Below are 18,262 nucleotides of genomic sequence, written 5' to 3' on the forward strand. Positions count from 1 at the left end.
AGAATTTCAAAGAGTGTGTTAAAGGCGGCATTGCCAAATCTTTTTCTAAATCTGCAAATACTATAAAGTTGCGCTCATCTCTTCTTAAGTCTATCTTATAATTATATATCGTAAATCAATGTTACTGTTTCCATAACACACTCTAACACTTACTTCTTCCCACCCCCACTCCCTGCTTCTACCATCGTTCCGTGCGTCTGGAGGTAATTCGTACTTGTATTTTACAAGCGATGTGGCGAAGTTGGTCGACAGTGCGGCTCGTAAACTAAATGACGGCAGCTCGAACCCCCGTCTTGCAAACCATGTTTGGACTTTCTATGATTTTCCGTTAATTGTTCAAAGTGAATGTCGCAATGGCTCCTTTGAAATGGTACGTCCGATTTCTTTCCGAATCCTTTCCCAGTCCGAGTCTGTGCTCCGTTCTTAATAACTTCGTCGTCAACGGGAGCTTAAACCCTTTATCATCGTTTCTTCTTTCCTTCTTTCATATTACAACTATGGCTTACTAAAATAACCCTTCGGCACTATTCTTAAAGCATCAGTCGTATTATGTACGCAATAGTTTATGACACCTGAGCTTCTGGTTTGTATGTTGATAGAAGTCGGAACACTATGCCATAGTATTTGACCTCCAACGATGTCTGCATGTACATCTACATACATACTCTGCAAGCCACTAACGTTGGATGGTGGAGGATACCTTGTAACACTACTGGTCAGTCCCGTTCCTGTACCACTCGCAGACAGAGCTAGAGAAAAACGACTGTCTGCTATGTTTTTGGGCGAGCCCTGGTTTACCCTAACTTGTCTTCGATGTCCTTAAGTGAGATGTGTGTTGGTCACAGTGGAATGATTCTGCAGTCTGATACTAATGTCGGTTTTCCAAGCTTTCTCACCATCGTTTCGCCAAAACTTTTTTTTTCCGTCCAGGGATTCCCATTTAAGTTCAAGGACCTTTCCCGTATAATAATAGAATGTTGATCGAAACTGCGGGTAACAAGTCTAGCAGTACGCCGCAGAATTTCTCCGATATCTTTCTTACAAGTGGCCTGGTCTCGTATCCCAGACACCAGTATCCAGTAATGGCTCGCCGAATTGTCCATACCCGGTCTCTGTCTCGATGAGCTACTCTTTCCTAGAATTCCTCCAGCTAACCGAAGTCGATCATTCACCTTTCCTACAACTGATCTTACGCGATCGCTCAATTTCATATCGCTTTGCAACGTTACGCCTAGATCCACTGCCTGACAGAAAAAGAAAGAAAAGAAAGAAAACGAAGAAGCACCCAGAAGACATTGTCGGATGTCATTGTAACTTCGTACACGAACACACCAACGTCGTGTATGTAAACGATTATAATTGCAATTTTTCGTGACAGGCAGAACGGGCACCAGAGTGCATTAGTGTTGTTCTCGTTTAGTGTTTTTGCCTGGTCTGACATGTACACTACTGGCCATTAAATTTGCCACACCGAGAAGAAATGCAGATGATAAACGGGTATTCATTGGACAAATATATTATACTAGAACTGACATGTGATTACATTTTCACGCAATTTGGGTGCGTAGATCCTGAGGAATCAGTACGCAGAACAACCACCTCTGGCCGTAATAACGGCCTTGATACGCCTGGGCATGGCGTGTACAGGCACAGCTGCCCATGCAGCTTCAACACGATACCACAGTTTATCAAGAGTAGTGACTGGCGTATTGTGACGAGCCAGTTGCTCGGCCACCATTGACCAGACATTTTCAATTGGTGAGAGATCTGGAGAATGTGCTGGCCAGGGCAGCAGTCAAACATTTTCTGTATCCAGAAAGGCCGGTATAGGACCTGCAACATGCGGTCGTGCATTATCCTGCTGAAATGTAGTGTTTCGCAGGGATCGAATGAAGGGTAGGGCCACGGGTCGTAACACATCTGAAACGTAACGTCCACTGTTCAAATTGCCGTCATTGCGAACAAGAGGTGACCGAGACGTGTAACCAATGGCTCCCCATACCATCACGCCGGGTGATACACCAGTATGGCGATGGCGAATAAACGCTTCCAATGTGCGTTCACCGCGATGTCGCCAAACACGGATGCGACCATCATGATGCTGTAATCAGAACCTGGATTCATCCGAAAAAATGGCGTTTTGCCATTCGTGCACACAGGTTCGTCGTTGAGTGCACCATCGCAGGCGCTCGTTTCTGTGATGCAGCGTCAAGGGTAACCGCAGCCACGGTCTCCGGGCTGATAGTCCGTGCTGCTGCAAACGTCGTCGAACTGTTCGTGCAGATGGTTTTTGCCTTGAAAACGTCCCCATCTGTTGACTCAGGGATCGAGACGTGGCTGCACGATCCGTTATAGCTATGCGGATAAGATGCCTGTCATCTCGACATCTAGTGATACTAGGTCGTTGGGATCGAGCATGGCGTTCCGTATTACCCTCCTGAACCCACCGATTCCATATTCTGCTAACATTCATTGGATCTCGACCAACGCGAGCAGCAATGTCGCGATACGATAAACCGCAATCGCGATAGGCTACAATCCGACCTTTATTAAAGTCGGAAACGTGATGGTACGCATTTCTCCTACTTACACGAGGCATCACAACAACGTTTCATCAGGCAACGCCGGTCAACTGCTGTTTTTGTATGAGAAGTCGATTGGAAACTTTCCTCATGTCAGCACGTTGTAGGTGTCGCCACCGGCGCCAGCCTTGAGTGAATGCTCCGAAAAGCTAATCATTTGCATGTAACAGCATCATCTTCGTGTCGGTCAAATTTTGCGTCTGTAGCACGTCATCTTCGCAATGTAGCAATTTTTATTGCCAGTAGTGCATATACGGGGCCGTGAACAGCGTTAGATGTTGAGTGATCAGTGTGAAGAAGGCGCGTGCTCGTGTGAGGCACCGTTGTTAGCACCTTACAGTTTCAAAGAGGCCTCCTTCTGGGTCTCCATTTCGCCGGCTGGTCGAATATCCACATTTGTGAGGCCTTCAGATGTGACAGTGACCCAGTGTTGGACTGAATGGGAACGTGAGTGCAGACATACTCGTCTTCAAGGTTCCGCTCGACCACGTAAGGAGGGCATGCCGTATTATGCACCATGCATATCGTAACATCGTTACATCTGTGGCTGCCATACGAGAACAAGTAAAGGACTCATTGCAGCTTTCTGTGTCGGCCTGCTCCGGAGACCAACAGCAACCGGACTACGGAATTGCCGGCCGGTGCAGCCGAGCGGTTCTAGGCGCTTCAGTCTAGAACCGCGCGACCGGTACGGTCGCAGGTTCGAATCCTGCCTCGGGCATGGATGTGTGTGATGTCCTTAGGTTAGTTCGGTTTAATTAGTTCTAAGTTCTAGGCGACTGATGACCTCAGATGTTAAGTCCCATAGTGCTCAGAGCCATTTGAACCATTTTTGATACACGGAATTACCGTCCCATACGTAGGCTGGCTCTAATATCAACAACACAGACAGCTGCGTTTGGAGTTGTGCCGTGACCGAGAAGGATGGACTGCTGGTCGTATTGTGTTTATCTGTGACTCGCCGTTCTGCGCTACACCACGACCATCTTCGACGAGTATGGCGGCAACCTGGGCAGGCATCCCATTCTTCCAGTGTATCGCATGGCGCCATGTTGTGGAGAGCCATCGGCTATGACTTCCGGTCACGGCTGATAGTGAATGAGGGAACTCGTCACGGAATAACGATGCGTCACAGATATCCTGCTATTTCATGTGTTACCTCTCATGCGACAGTGTCGTGGTGCAATTTCTCAACAGGATTATGCTCGTCCACACATGGCACGTGTCTCTACGAACTGTACTCCTATGCGCAGTACACCAGACCTACCCCCAGTAGAAATTATGAGGGATCGTCTCGGAAACCAACTCTATCCCAGTGTCAGCATCACGGGCCATTTACAACAGCTGTGGGCCAGCTTGCCTCATGAGAAGATACAGCGGTTTTATGACATCTTTCCAAACCGAATCAGTGCATGCATCCAGGCCAGAGGGCGTACAATGTCACACTGATAAGTATCTCATACTACCTAGTTGTAAATTTGACCTGATATTGTATTCACTGAAATAACATCACAAATCCTCTCAAGCCGTTAAGATTAATTTCATTTCTTCGTCCTGCCCTTAAGCTGTCGGCACACGAACCGTGCTGTCGAACGTTTACGTCGAGCATGCCAAGTTCAACGTGCTGCTGAACGCTCAGAAACGATGCGACTTGTGCAAACGGTACGTAGGCCCCAACGTGGTATACGCTATCGCGACGCATTCCAACGACCGTTGAGGGATGTTTCTATTTCGTAAATCACACTGTTTACTAAACGGGCGCGCGTAAAATTCCGACGTTAGCACATTTCTTCCATCGTCCACGAAAAGGAAAGTACCATGTCCACTCAATAAGGACACAGGCTTATAAAAGTTCCATTACAAACAGTGCGTTACAAATTTGGAATACTTTTCCGCATAGGATAAACATTATTTCATAATTCCCAAATTTTAGTAAAACCCTAAGATCAGTCTTACTTGATCACTGTTACTACCCAGTAGCAGAATCTTTGCAACATGTGAATTACGAAGCGTAAAAGAAGAAGGAGCAAAATATCTTTATACAAGTAGCGCAAGCTGTCCTTTAGATTAAGCCAATCGAACAAAGTCACCCCTCAAAAAAGGGTGAACTTGTATTTACATAACATCAAATATTATAGTCTATACTTATATTAAACTAATAATAAAGTATCAGAACCTTATAAAAACGCGAATGTTGGGGAAAAAAATTGGTTGTGTCAGGACGCGAACCACCGCCCCCACAAAAAAAACTCATATTAGGACGGTGACGCTATTCATTACGCTAAACCAACATCATACCCTTTGTATCTAATCGTAATATCTTACCGCTTGCTGAAAACCTTAATCGTAGATATGTTACTAACTGAAATTTAATTATAACAAATTGTACCAAGAACAATGCGTTTTGGGTGGATCTTCAGTGTGCCGCTGCCTTCAAATAGCCTACTGTCATTATACGCATGTAACAATAATTCTTTTGCCACGAATATGATGTTTCTCATTATTTTATAGGAACGAATCACACAGTTAACAACGGGTTTTGCAGTGATTCTCAATTTGCTGGTGCTCGGAACGGCATATTTACATATAGACTTGAAATGAATGGAGACGGCGTGCTTGTGACGTAGGTGGCGTTGTGCCATCTCATTGGTCAACGGCTCAGAGCACGCTCAAACGCACGCTCGGAATATCTGACATGCCAGATATTGCTCTGCACGTTCGGAAAGACGTCCATGCTGTGACGTCAGAAACTCGGCACGCTCAGCGTTCGGATGCACGGTCCGTGTGCCGACGGCTTTAGGGATGATTCTCCTTCTCTCTCTCCCTGCCCCTGTCCTTGTTAGTGATGGGTCGTTCGCGAACTAACGGATCCAAAGGAACGGCTCACAAAGATGAACGGAAGGGGGCGAGGAACGAATTGTAAGGAACGATCTTTCATAGTTCACTCCGGTCGCGGTTTTTTATTTATAGTTCCCGGGAACGGGAAACGGTATGTCTCGTTCCCGCAGTGGCACGTCGGCCGGTCTCGTTCCAGCCTCGGTCCCGGTCTCCCTCGGGCGTTAGATGTTGAGTGATCAGTGTGAAGAAGACGCGTGCTACCGTGAGGCACCGTGTTAGCGCCTTACTGTTTCAAAGAGGCTTCCTCCTTCACTTGGCAACTCGTCGCAGTTCCGCTGCCGACTGCTCCTAGTTAGTTCAGTATCTAGTTGTTTTTCGTTTAGTTCGCTACGCACGCCCATTCTGTTTCAAACTTTTTTTTTTAACTCTGGACTTTGGTTCTTTTCGTATTCTATTCAGCGTCCACGACCGGTAGTTAAAATCTATTTTATAATTACGTAAATTACATAAAAATTACGTGATATGTAATACATAATCTTTTCAGGTAACTTACGGGTGTATCAGCTTACTTCACCGTTTCGATAAACAGCAGAATACATACTTATAAAAAGGCAAGCTTTTCTGTTATTACACATGCTAAGGAAGTTGACACGGCACACACGAGTGGCCATTTTCCGTCCTGTTTTGATCAAAGGTAAAACAGCATGTTCATTGTTATGGAAGGCAGACCGACTTACAACCGAATGAAGCCTGCGCTCTGTCATAATCGAGTGTCTGGTGTCACATTTTGTGAAGAGAGTACGGTAACTTCTACAATATTACTTCAGTGGTACAGGGTGGCGCACGAAAAGTCGGCCCCGATTACTAGATTGCTCATTGTCGCCATCCAGTCGTCATCTATTGTTTCGAAATTCAAATGGCTCTGAGCACTATAGAACTTAACTTCTGAGGTCATCAGTCCCCTAGAACTTAGAACTACTTAAACCCAACTAACCCAAGGACATCACACACATCCATGCCCGAGGCAGGATTCGAACCTGCGACCGTAGCGGTCGCGCGGTTCCAGACCGTAGCGCCTAGAACCGCTCGGCCACTCCGGCCGGCTGTTGTGTCGAAGTTTTTGTTTGTGTTAGCTTACTTGTTATTTCTTTACTGCCTAATTATTACATTTTTATCTATTCTGCTCGTAGCGGCCAACAAATCGTGCGTAATTGGCGAGCAGTCTGTTCTCGGGACCGGTTTTTTTGTGCGCCACCTTATATTATTTCACTGCGATCAGCCACATAACGCTACCGTTGATTAAACGAGACGTTTTCCAGAATCATCAAAATTACTTCTACAAGTGTGTGAGAATTCTGTAATGAATAAAAACTCTGTACTCCAGAGAGGAGGCAAGTGCCCCCTCTTGGCGGCTTCCACCTTGTCACCTATGCTACTAATTTTCAATTGTTCATGATAACCATATACCATGCACAAATGAACGATGAACGAGTAAAAATGAACTGATTCCAAAAAAGAGCGATCAGCAGTGAACTAGATCCCAAGGATGAAAGAGTTTGCCCATCTCTAGTCCTTGTCCATCTCCCTCCAACTCATCTGCATTAACTTACACATCTCGTTTACATTGCACAATACTGTAGTACGGTAGAAGGCAGAGTCCATATCTGCACTCAACAAACCACCGCTCGCTGCCTGGAAGAGTGCATACACAGGGGATCGAGAATCATTCTACCTGTTCCATTTTACCGTCGTAATCATTACGTGACGTAACTCGTAAGACCGCCGTATGAAGTATAATTTTCTTGTCCCTCTTAGGAACAAGGGTCTCTGAATTTTTTTCAGCTGCCCAACGCGTTACTACGCGGAGTTATTTTGCGGCAGTTAATATTCCATTTTTCCGAGTGGCTCACTGCACAAACAATTTCTATCAAAATTAAAGGATTCAGATAACAAAATTCCGTATATCTGGAAATTAAATGGCTCAGTACATATTTTAATTGGGTAATGCTACAAAAACTGCTAAAAGTCTCACAAAGTTGCTAACTTTTTCGATTACTCCGTAGCTGGTCGAGCAGAGATTTCTTTGTAAGCGACGTCTTAAGAGCGTGAATTAAACTTAATAGTCTTCAACAGATTGAGTCTGACCTCTGCCTTACCCACCGATACATTTTTGTGGTCACTCAGCTTCGTTTAATTCCATTTTTCCGAGTGGCTCGCTGCACAAACAATTTCTATCAAAATTAAAGGATTCAGATAACAAAATTCCGTATATCTGGAAATTAAATGGCTCAGTACATATTTTAATTGGGTAATGCTACAAAAACCGCTAAAAGTCTCACAAAGTTGCCAACTTTTTCGATTACTCCGTAGCTGGTCGAGCAGAGATTTCTTTGTAAGCGACGTCTTAAGAGCGTGAATTAAACTTAATAGTCTTCAACAGATTGAGTCTGACCTCTGCCTTACCCACCGATACATTTTTGTGGTCACTCAGCTTCGTTTAATTCCATTTTTCCGAGTGGCTCAATGCACAAACAATTTCTATCAAAATTAAAGGATTCAGATAACAAAATTCCGTATATCTGGAAATTAAATGGCTCAGTACATATTTTAATAGGGTAATGCTACAAAAACTGCTAAAAGTCTCACAAAGTTGCCAACTTTTTCGATTACTCCGTAGCTGGTCGAGCAGAGATTTCTTTGTAAGCGACGTCTTAAGAGCGTAAATTAAACTTAATAGTCTTCAACAGATTGAGTCTGACCTCTGCCTTACCCACCGATACATTTTTGTGGTCACTCAGCTTCGTTCTGGCCAAATGCTCGTAGATAACACTGGCCTACAAATTTATATCCTGAAATTTTTTTCTTAATCGTTTTAGAAATTTTTCTGCTCATTTTAGTAATGGTAATGGCTTCTCTATCACATAAGGTTCTTTCACAAAGTAATGATGAAGATCCAGAAATTTCATACAAAATGCATACATTAAATAAACACTTTATTAAAAAAAACATGGTAAAATAAGACACTCCTGACATTACAAAGAAGTATTAAGCTCTTCAGTACTAATACAATGGCGTAAACCATACAATGGCCCTCAAAACTCAGATTCGAACTCTTTCTTTCGTGTACTGCCTCAGGGTACTCCCATGCAGCATCCAACAGTAATCTGCCATCATGCTGACTGACATCCTATCGGCCTTGATATATCCGTTCCGTTTCTTTAACGTCTTGGTGGAGCTTTACCACAGTTCCACAGGCCTAGTACCTAAATTTCCTGGAAAATAGCTGACTTGGAGTAAAGGAAATGGGGAAATGCAGTTTAGAGTTCATGGGGGCACCCGAAACTTTGAAGTTATCGAGCGTTGTTCTTATTATGTTCTCAAAATGAGGGTCTCTGTAGTTGTTGTGAAACTTGTTGACATTTTCTTCGAAGGATGTCCGAGCTAATCTTTAAATGTCTTTAGTTTCGTCTTCAAATGTTTCGTCCTTCATTATTTTCGGGATGTCAGGGCCGACGAAAACTACTTATGTCATCCCAGCTTCTGATAGCTGCCATAAACTTAAAAGTGTCGCTTTCATATGATAGGGCTTCAATAAATTGTTTCAAAATGCCACGTTTTATCAGAAGTGGAGGCAGGAAAATTTTTGAAGGGTCCATCAAAGAATCTAAGAGTAAGTTTTTTCCCCCAACTTTCGGCGTTCTATTGTTCAGAGTTTGAGAGACCAGTGCATGTCTTTTTTTACGACAGTCTCATTCACACAGTAAGCGGGAGTACTTGGTATAGGCAGCAGGGTGGCTAAGGATGATGGAGAGTTCTTTGAAATACCTGCAAATAGTCCATTCGTGTTTTTGTTTTTTCTTTTTAGATAACCCTCAGAGCTCAAATAGCCCTAGTACTTGTAGTATAGACTATAATGTAAAACTACTTTTTGTAACAGATTTCATTGCAAAACAATACTGGCGTTTATATAACGATTAAATAGGTACAATTTGACTGCTTCACAGAAATTCTCTGTGTGTACCAAAACTGCATGTAATTGGTTATTTCAAGTACTTTATTTGAAAACCACACCCAAATATACACTAGAAATGCCCTTTACCTTTAAGATGAAAATTTCATCGGCAGCCATTGTAATTAATGGTTGTAACTGAGAGCAAGAATGAAGTGCTCAGATTAAAAAGGGTGTAAGACAAGGATGTAGTTCTTCTCCCCTACTGTTCAATCTGTACATTGAGGAAGCAATGATAGAATTGAAAGAAAAATTCAAGAGTGAAATTGAAATTCAAGGTGAAAAGATAATCAAGGATATGATTCACTGATGACATAGCTATTCTCAGTGAAAGTGAAGAAGAATTACAGAATCTGCTGAATGAAATGAGCAGTCCACTGAGTACAGAATATGGATTGAGAGTAAATCGAATAAAGGCGAAAGTAATGTGAGGTAGCAGAAATGTGAACAGTGAGAAACTTAACATCATGAGTGATGGTTATGAAATAGATCAAGCTAAGGAATTCTGCTGCCTAGGCAGCAATGAGCAGTGACAGGTGGTGCAAGGAGGACACCAAGAGCAAAAAGTGTGTTCCTGGCCAAGAGGAGTCTGCTAGTATCAAACATAGGCCTTAATGTGAGGAATAAATTTCTAACAATGTACATTTGGCACACAGCATTGTATGGTAGTGAAACATGGACAGTGGAAAAAATCTAAACAGAAGAGAATTGAAGCATTTAAGATGGGGTGCTACAGAAGAATATTGAAAAGGGGGTTGGCTGATAAGGTAAGGAATGAGATGGTTCTGCGCAGGATCGGAGAGGAAAGGAAGATATGAAAAACACTGACAAGAAGAAGTGATAGAATGATAGGACATGTGTTAAGACGTCAGGGAATAGCTCCTATTGTACTAGAGGGAGCTGTAGAGGGTAAAAACTGTAGAGGAAGACAAAGACTGGAATACACCCAGCAAATAATTGAGGATGTAGGTTACAAATGCTACTTTGAGATGAAGAGGGTGGCAATGGAGAGGAATTTGTGGTGGCCCACATAAGCCACTCCAAAGACTTATGACTAAAAAAAAAAACTGATTGCCAATTGTGTTGTCAGATGATTTCTTTTATTTATGTACATGCCACTTCTAGCTGTTTATGCGTAGTCAGTTGCAAGCCTCTCTGGCAACATGTTTACTGACAGTGTGATTCCTCAGTACGTAACAGCATTGTCTGCGACAGTCTCGGAGAGCTACAGGAGAACCTCCAGGTCACTTACAGGGTACATGGCTGTACCAGGTGCTCAGTATCATTGGGAAAGTCAGTTTCTTCCTCATTTCAAACATTTTTTAGTGCAGTTTTATGCGCCCATTCTCCCAAACATACTCCTGGTATATTATTTAGTTTAACGATATTACGGCTATCAACAGATAACAAAAGAGCGGGAGTAAGTGGTGCTCCAGCAGAGAGTGAGTAGCGCTGCTGCACAGCGCGGCATAGGCAGGCGTATAAGAAAGGAGAGACCAAGAAATATTTAACGATCCTTCTGTATCTTTTTTTTCTCGACTGCATTAGAGACCGATAAGACCACAACAGCACCAGTGTAGCTCAGCAAATTATTAACACTAATAACTAGCGAAACAGGCTATACTTCACAATTGCTGAATATGTATGAGAATTGCATGTAAATTCTAAATTCCATGGCCCCCTCTCTCTGCCTATCTACTCCTCCCCCCCCCCCTCCCCCCCCCCCCCTCTCTCTCTCTCTCTCTCTCTCTCTCTCTCTCTCTCTCTCTCTATATATATATATATATATATATATATATATATATATATGACATCCTCCCACCTCTCTCTGCCTATCTCCTCCTGCCTCCATATGTCCTTTTCCATCAGAATTTTCATTAAAGTATCGTGGAAAAATCTGAAGTAAATTGGTGAACAACTTTTCGAGATTTTTCATAACAACAAATCCCTTGATATAACACATGTGTGTTTATATATTACATGTATATCTGTCAAATTGATTTTTTTAAATGAAAACATGTGACAATAGAGCTGTCAAACTGAATACACACACACACACACACACACACACACACACACACACACACACACAAAGTCAGTTGATCCTTGGTTCAGTAATGATCTTTCATAATTGAATTTAATTGTCTTTTCCGGTGCATTTTCCAAAAAATTTCTTTCATTCAATCTTTGTTCTGACAGTTACGAAGGCAACAAAGAAAAAAGTCCGCCAAATCTGTCAAGACATTCTTAATTGAAGGTATTTCATAAGTGCAGCAATTGATGTTAATTTCTGACTGGATTTTCCAAATTTTTGTCATACAAACCTTGTACTGACAATAATGAACACAAGGAAAAAAATCAACCAAATTGGTCAAGCATTCTCAGGTGATGGTGATGATCTTTCATAGATGTGGCAGTTGATTTTTATTTATATAAATTACTGTTAATTAATATTAATTATTTTAATTTCATTTCAATAAATTTCAAGGTATGTGTAATTATTTTGATGCAGCCAGTGTATGCTGATACAGCTACAGTGAGTTTCACAGTTGTCAAATTGATTATAGTATAAATCCCAGTTGATCTGACACATTTCAGTTCACGTGCAATGATATAATATGGTGTCCCATTCCAATTGCCAGAGACTCATTTTCTTAGTAAAAACTAATTCTGAATAGAGGTCTGCGTTTTAATTAAATCATTGTTGTCAGGCAACAGTACTTCAGCAAAGAAAGACTCTGCAATAATACTACAGTGAACTGTTTCTTTCTTATTACTTCACATCTTATTCTCTTTAAGTGCATGCCATTCTAAATGTTAAACAATTAACTGTACTGAATACACATCAACTAATAAGTTTGAAAATTTGATGTTGTTGTTGTTGCAATCAGCTGCTTGACTTGATCAGTGTATAATATTAATCAATTTTAACATAAATGAGCACTGGTGGGTCTTCTACATTCACAAGGACCACCGACATTTTTGTAATGAAGTCAAAGTCAATGAATATATAATGAGTGTGTCTGTGAAGATTGTGTTCAGAAATCTGCAATGTGCCATTTATCTTCCTAGGTGAATCAGGCCTTGGGAAATCGACCCTGATAAACTCCATGTTCCTGGCAGACATCTACTCCAATGAGTACCCGGGCCCTTCACATAGGATAAAAAAGACTGTTCAGGTGGAAACGAGTAAAGTGTTGCTCAAGGAGAATGGTGTGAACCTGACTCTTACTGTAGTTGACACGCCTGGCTTTGGTGATGCTGTCGACAACAGCAATTGGTAATCATTTGCGCTAAACTGCGATAATCTGTTAAAAATATTAATGTGCGATCCTATAGGCTTTTTAAACAGTTGTTTGTTAGTTTTTATTACTGTTTTTGTTATTTTTTATTGCTCTTTTTGTTATTTTTTATTGCTCTTTTTGTTATTTATAAATATCCAGTATTGTTCCCTTCACCTTGCCATTTCGTCTCGTGTATAATTCCCTATCCTCCTCCTCCTCCTCCTCCTCCTTCTTCTTCTTCTTCTTCTTCTTCTTCCTCTTCCTCTTTTCAGTCGTCAACCTGTTTTGCAGGGTCTAAAAGTGTGATAGGCACACCTGGGGGAATGTTGAGATGGACAGATCAGGGGATACAGATAGAGGGGTAGGAGGGATGGATAGGGAGAGGGAGGAAGGGAGGCGGAAAGTGGGAGACAAATAGAGGAGCAGGAGGAGATGGATAGGGGGAGAGGGTGGAAGATGATGGACGGAGATAGACGGGAGGAGGAGATGGACAGGGGAGGACTTGGGGAAGATGGAGACGATAGTTAGCAGGCGAGAAAGGCAGAGGATGTGAGAATGCAGGTGGGAGAGAGAGAGAGAGAGAGAGAGAGAGAGAGAGAGAGAGAGAGAGAGAGAGAGAGAGAGAGGGTGGGATGTGGAAGAAGAAGAGTGTGAGAGGAGACAAGATGGAGGAGGACAGCTTGTGAGGTGGCTTGTGGAAGAAGAAATAAATAAATAAATACTTGAGCATTCCGGAAAACTGGTCTCAGCCAATGTCTGTGCAGCATGTTCTAACTTGCTACTCATTGCCTGAGCAACATCTTCATGTGCCTGGTGTGTGCGGTGTCATTTCTGAATGAGGCAGCATCTATATAGGTCAAACAATTTGCACAGTTGCGGAGCATTGTACCAAGCATGAGCGACATATTAAACAAAGGGAGCTTGACAAGTTGACTGTAGTTAAGTGATGCCTAGAAAAGGACACCAAATACAGTGTGAAAAGACATGAGTCTTGGCTCATGCATTAACATACTGGAATTCCATTGCAAAAGCAGTGGCCGAGATTAGAATAAACAGCAACAATTTTAACCCTTGCTGTGGTATGGGGGCAGACTTGGGATATCAAAAGATAGCAAAGACAGGTGCTTGGCTCCTCGCTCCACATGACATCACTAGGTCCTGCAGCAGGCTGGAGCTGCTAAGAGATGCCCAACCATCCTTCTGCGCACATGTCATTTCGAACCTCTGATTAGTGCCAGATGCTGCAGTTGTTTATACACTAGTGGAAAATTGTTCCAGCCCCAGCAGTATTGTTTTTACTCCTGACGATGTTAGCAGAGAGAGTCATCGAAAGCTCGAGTATCTTATTTGAATTAACGTGGCTCAAAAACCAAGATGATTTTATTCTTTTGGGATGTTTTATACACTAAGTGAAGAACTCCAGGACTCCCCCCCCCCCCCCCCCAATTTCTTTCTCACAGCTCATAAACTCTCCCCTATTATGACATTCAAATTGTGTTAAATTATCAACACCCTTCCCATATTCAATAAATTCCTCATTTATTCATACATTCTCAATGTTTCCTCACTATCTGCTAGTTACATGGGCTAACGTATGCAGCAGTGATAGGTGTTGGTTTCAATTCAGTCCCCAGTGGTCACTGCTTTGTCCATTGAATCAGAATGAGCTAGGTAGTAGAGTGGTAAGGTGCTGGACACTATGTAAGTTCAGATTTACTTTGTACGTAAATTGATTTATTATTAATAAACAAAAAGATAGAAGCCCATGCATTACCTTCTGGCAGAGCCTTAAGAACATTAAAAATTTTAGATAGAAACCATAGGAATTTGAATTTTAAATTTAAAGTGAAGAAACTATTAAATTTTCTTAATATTTGAGTTCAGGAATACCAAAATTTTAGAACCAGAAAATGAAAATTACTAAATTAACAGAACATACAGTAAAATAATCGCATTCAAAATAGCAAAATAAATTAAAACAGTTACAAGTGACTTGCAGTAGATCTGCAATCTCTTAGGCAAGTCAGATTTCCAATTGTGAAGGCCAGGTTTTAATGTGGCAGCAATGAACTGCTTACAGGCAACAACTTTAAAAAGCAGCGGCCGCCATGTAATCACTTTCAATTTTGACTATTCTAATGTACAATACAGCAAATCTGCCTACAATTCACTAAAATCATTAAAGGCAAGAGAAATTCATAATAGATACATTAAATAGAACTAAGTCTTCTAACATCACTACTAGAGCTGATTTTATCATTCAAAGCTTTGAAAACTGCAATCAGTTTGGCCAGTATTTGAAATACCCAACAGAATCATACCAAGAAATTAAGTGATGCCTCATTGGCTTAAACAAGTTAAACCCCAGCCTAAATAAATATAAATGGTTCTTGTGGCAAACTTAAACACATTTCCACTGATCATAATCAGAACATAACTTACAGGAGTTGTTTGCTTATGCAGGTACTAGCCTATCAATAACATCTTCACAGAAGTGAATCAGTTCACAAATAAACCAGCTTGTATGATATCACAAAGCATGACTGAGCAAGAAGTCACTCCTTCACAGTATTTGAATGTATCACAGTTTAAATGCACACACACAATATGAAGGGTTCAAATCACAGTGCAATAACTGATAACCACCATGATGTAACCTGACTGTATGCTACAACAATTGAAACCCTCACTAAAACAGGATAATAAGTCAAGATGCTCACCAAATAAAGCACATAAATTGGCGCAAGAACAGTACAAAGCCAAGTGATCACAATTCAGATCTGGCAGAGTAATTGTAGTCCTGTGTTCAGAACTGCAGACTCCCTCCGATACAAGCAGTAAACACGGCTCCTACCAAGGGGCAGCAACCATACCAGAGGTACACAGCTGCAACATGCCAACAAGTGAACCCTCTCATGAATCAATCCCTCAGCCATAACACAGAACCATGATGATGTTCACTGCAGCCCACCAAAATCCACACTTCCTTGTAGCACTCCAAGCTGCTTCTGCCAACAAGAACAACCAAACATCTCCCTGTATGGTGTGCATGCTCACACCTTTATACAACCAACTCTGAAGTCTCTGCACCGATAGTGGGACACCGGTGCACCAAACAGCCAGCAGCCGGTCAAAGGCCATAACCCCATAGAGACAGTTTTCAATAGTCTGAACGCCACAGCTACACTTGAAACACTGTTGCCCGTCTTCATATTCACAGTAATGCCAACACCTGTTGCACCATTCGCTGATGCTGTGATCACCTGACAAAGAAATATGTTCTCCCCTTTTTACAATGCACTAATCCCTTTGATGAGTTTTGCCTTTTTTTGTCCCTCTCTCAATAATTCCTTGATGGGCAGTACATGTGACGAAATATGAATGGGATAAGTTTATATCTGGAATTTTTTGTCTTGAAAATGGCCTGGATGAGAATATTTCAATGCTTTAAATTTTCCTCTGTATCTTTGTTGTTCATCATTGCTGATTCCTGTCTTTGGGGGGCAGGTTCTCATTTCAGGGACAAGAAAGTTCCCTGAGCCTTTATCTGCTCCTTCATCCTCTTTTGGCAAAGTTGTTGACATTGTTTTTGACAACTTGTGCCAGATGTCTTTCATAGACATGAAGACCTAGTAGATAGTGTCGGAAGTTTCATGCGGCTTTTTGCGGATGATGCTGTAGTATGCAGAGAAGTTGCAGCATTAGAAAATTGCAGCGAAATGCAGGAAGATCTGCAGCGGATAGGCACTTGGTGCGGGGAGTGGCAACTGACCCTTAACATAGACAAATGTAATGTATTGCGAATACATAGAATGAAGGATCCTTTATTGTATGATTATATGATAGTGGAACAAACACTAGTAGCAGTTACTTCTGTAAAATATCTGGGAGTATGCGTATGGAACGATTTGAAGTGGAATGATCATATAAAATTAGTTGTTGGTAAGGCAGGTGCCAGGTTGAGATTCATTGGGTGAGTCCTTAGAAAATGTAGTCCATTAACAAAGGAGGTGGCTTACAAAACACTCATTCGACCTATACTTGAGTATTGCTCATCAGTGTGGGATCTGTACCAGATCGGGTTGACAGAGGAGGTAGAGAAGATCCAAAGAAGAGCAGTGTGTTTCGTCACAGACTTATTTGGTAAGCGTGATAGCGTTACGGAGATGTTAAGCAAACTCAAGTGGCAGACTCTGCAAGAGAAGCGCACTGCATTGTGGTGTAGCTTGCTGTCCAGGTTTCGAGAGGGTGCATTTCTGGATGAGGTATCGAATATATTGCTTCCCCCTACTTATACCTCCCGAGGAGATCATGAATGTAAAATTAGAGAGATTAGAGTGCGCACGGAGGCTTTCCGGCACTCGTTCTACCCGCGAACCATACGCGAATGGAACAGGAAAGGGAGGTAATGACAGTGATGACAGTGGCACGTCAAGTGCCCTCCGCCACACACCGTTGGGTGGCTTGCGGAGTATAAATGTAGATGCAGATTATTTCCTCCCTCTCTCCTCATCCCCTCCCATTCCCCTTCTTCGAAATTCATGTGGTGCTTCATATTGAACAAGGCACTCTTGTATGAGAAGTCAAATATGTAGGTGTAGATATTAATTCTTAGACCATGCACTTCTGTTTTTCATCAGGAATAAGAGAAAGTTTAATACAAGCCTTGCAAGCCTAAATACTATCTTTTGTCTGTGATGTATCTGACATCTGCATTCCAAGCAAATCATTATGCTTTCTGTTTATTGATTTTAATTGTAATTATGTTATGTGTTTGTTTATTTTTGGTGGCACTTGCTTATTTTCCATTTGTTTGTTTTTTATAAATAACCAGTAACACAATATAGTATCCAGTACATTTGAATCAAATCAAATCTTATCTTCCTTTTGTAGACAGTAAGTAATGTCATGTGCAGTTCTCCATACTTTTTACAGCATTGTTACACATGAACATGCATTGCATTTCTAGTTGGCAACCAGTTATCGATTACATCGAATCAAAATACGAAGAATATTTGAATGCAGAGTCTCGAGTAAATCGAAAAACTCTTGTGGACAACAGAGTCCACTGCTGCCTTTATTTTATAGCCCCATCAGGCCACGGACTCAAACCATTAGATGTTGAGTTCATGCAGAGGCTGCATGACAAAGTAAATATCATTCCAGTGATAGCAAAGTCTGATACCATGACACCTGACGAGTGTACACATTTCAAAAAACAGGCAAGTCAGTTGTTTCCATATGTTGTTCTATCTAATATTAAAAATACATTTTGGTTTTTGATTAAAAACCACCAATATTATAAATACATCAGTATAAATGAATGAATATAACTATAACTCTTAGTAGATGGAATGCTAGTGACATTTAATGTGTGACTCATACGTTACTGGAAGGAAAGACTTGTAGAAAAGTGTGAACTGTCTCGATTTATTTGGGTAAGGAAGCAAGACATCAGCACACTACAATTTAGACAGTAAAATGCTTTGTTATTCATGCTAAATAGAAGTATTAAATACCCATACAGTTAAATGCTTAGCATGTTGTTT

The 18,262-nt window shown here is 41.6% G+C and overlaps 1 protein-coding gene across 1 annotated transcript in view; it reads left to right on the forward strand.

Moving 5' to 3' along the window:
- LOC126485157 (protein peanut) overlaps positions 1–18,262 on the forward strand; it is a 164,058-nt gene that overhangs the window by 91,361 nt on the left and 54,435 nt on the right. The window contains exons 2-3 of the mRNA XM_050108828.1: positions 12,502–12,709; positions 17,683–17,935. Coding sequence (XP_049964785.1) covers positions 12,502–12,709; positions 17,683–17,935 — 461 coding nt within the window. The remainder of the gene's footprint in view (positions 1–12,501; positions 12,710–17,682; positions 17,936–18,262) is intronic.

Source organism: Schistocerca serialis, chromosome 6, assembly GCF_023864345.2.
Source record: "Schistocerca serialis cubense isolate TAMUIC-IGC-003099 chromosome 6, iqSchSeri2.2, whole genome shotgun sequence".
Classification (NCBI taxonomy): domain Eukaryota; kingdom Metazoa; phylum Arthropoda; class Insecta; order Orthoptera; family Acrididae; genus Schistocerca; species Schistocerca serialis.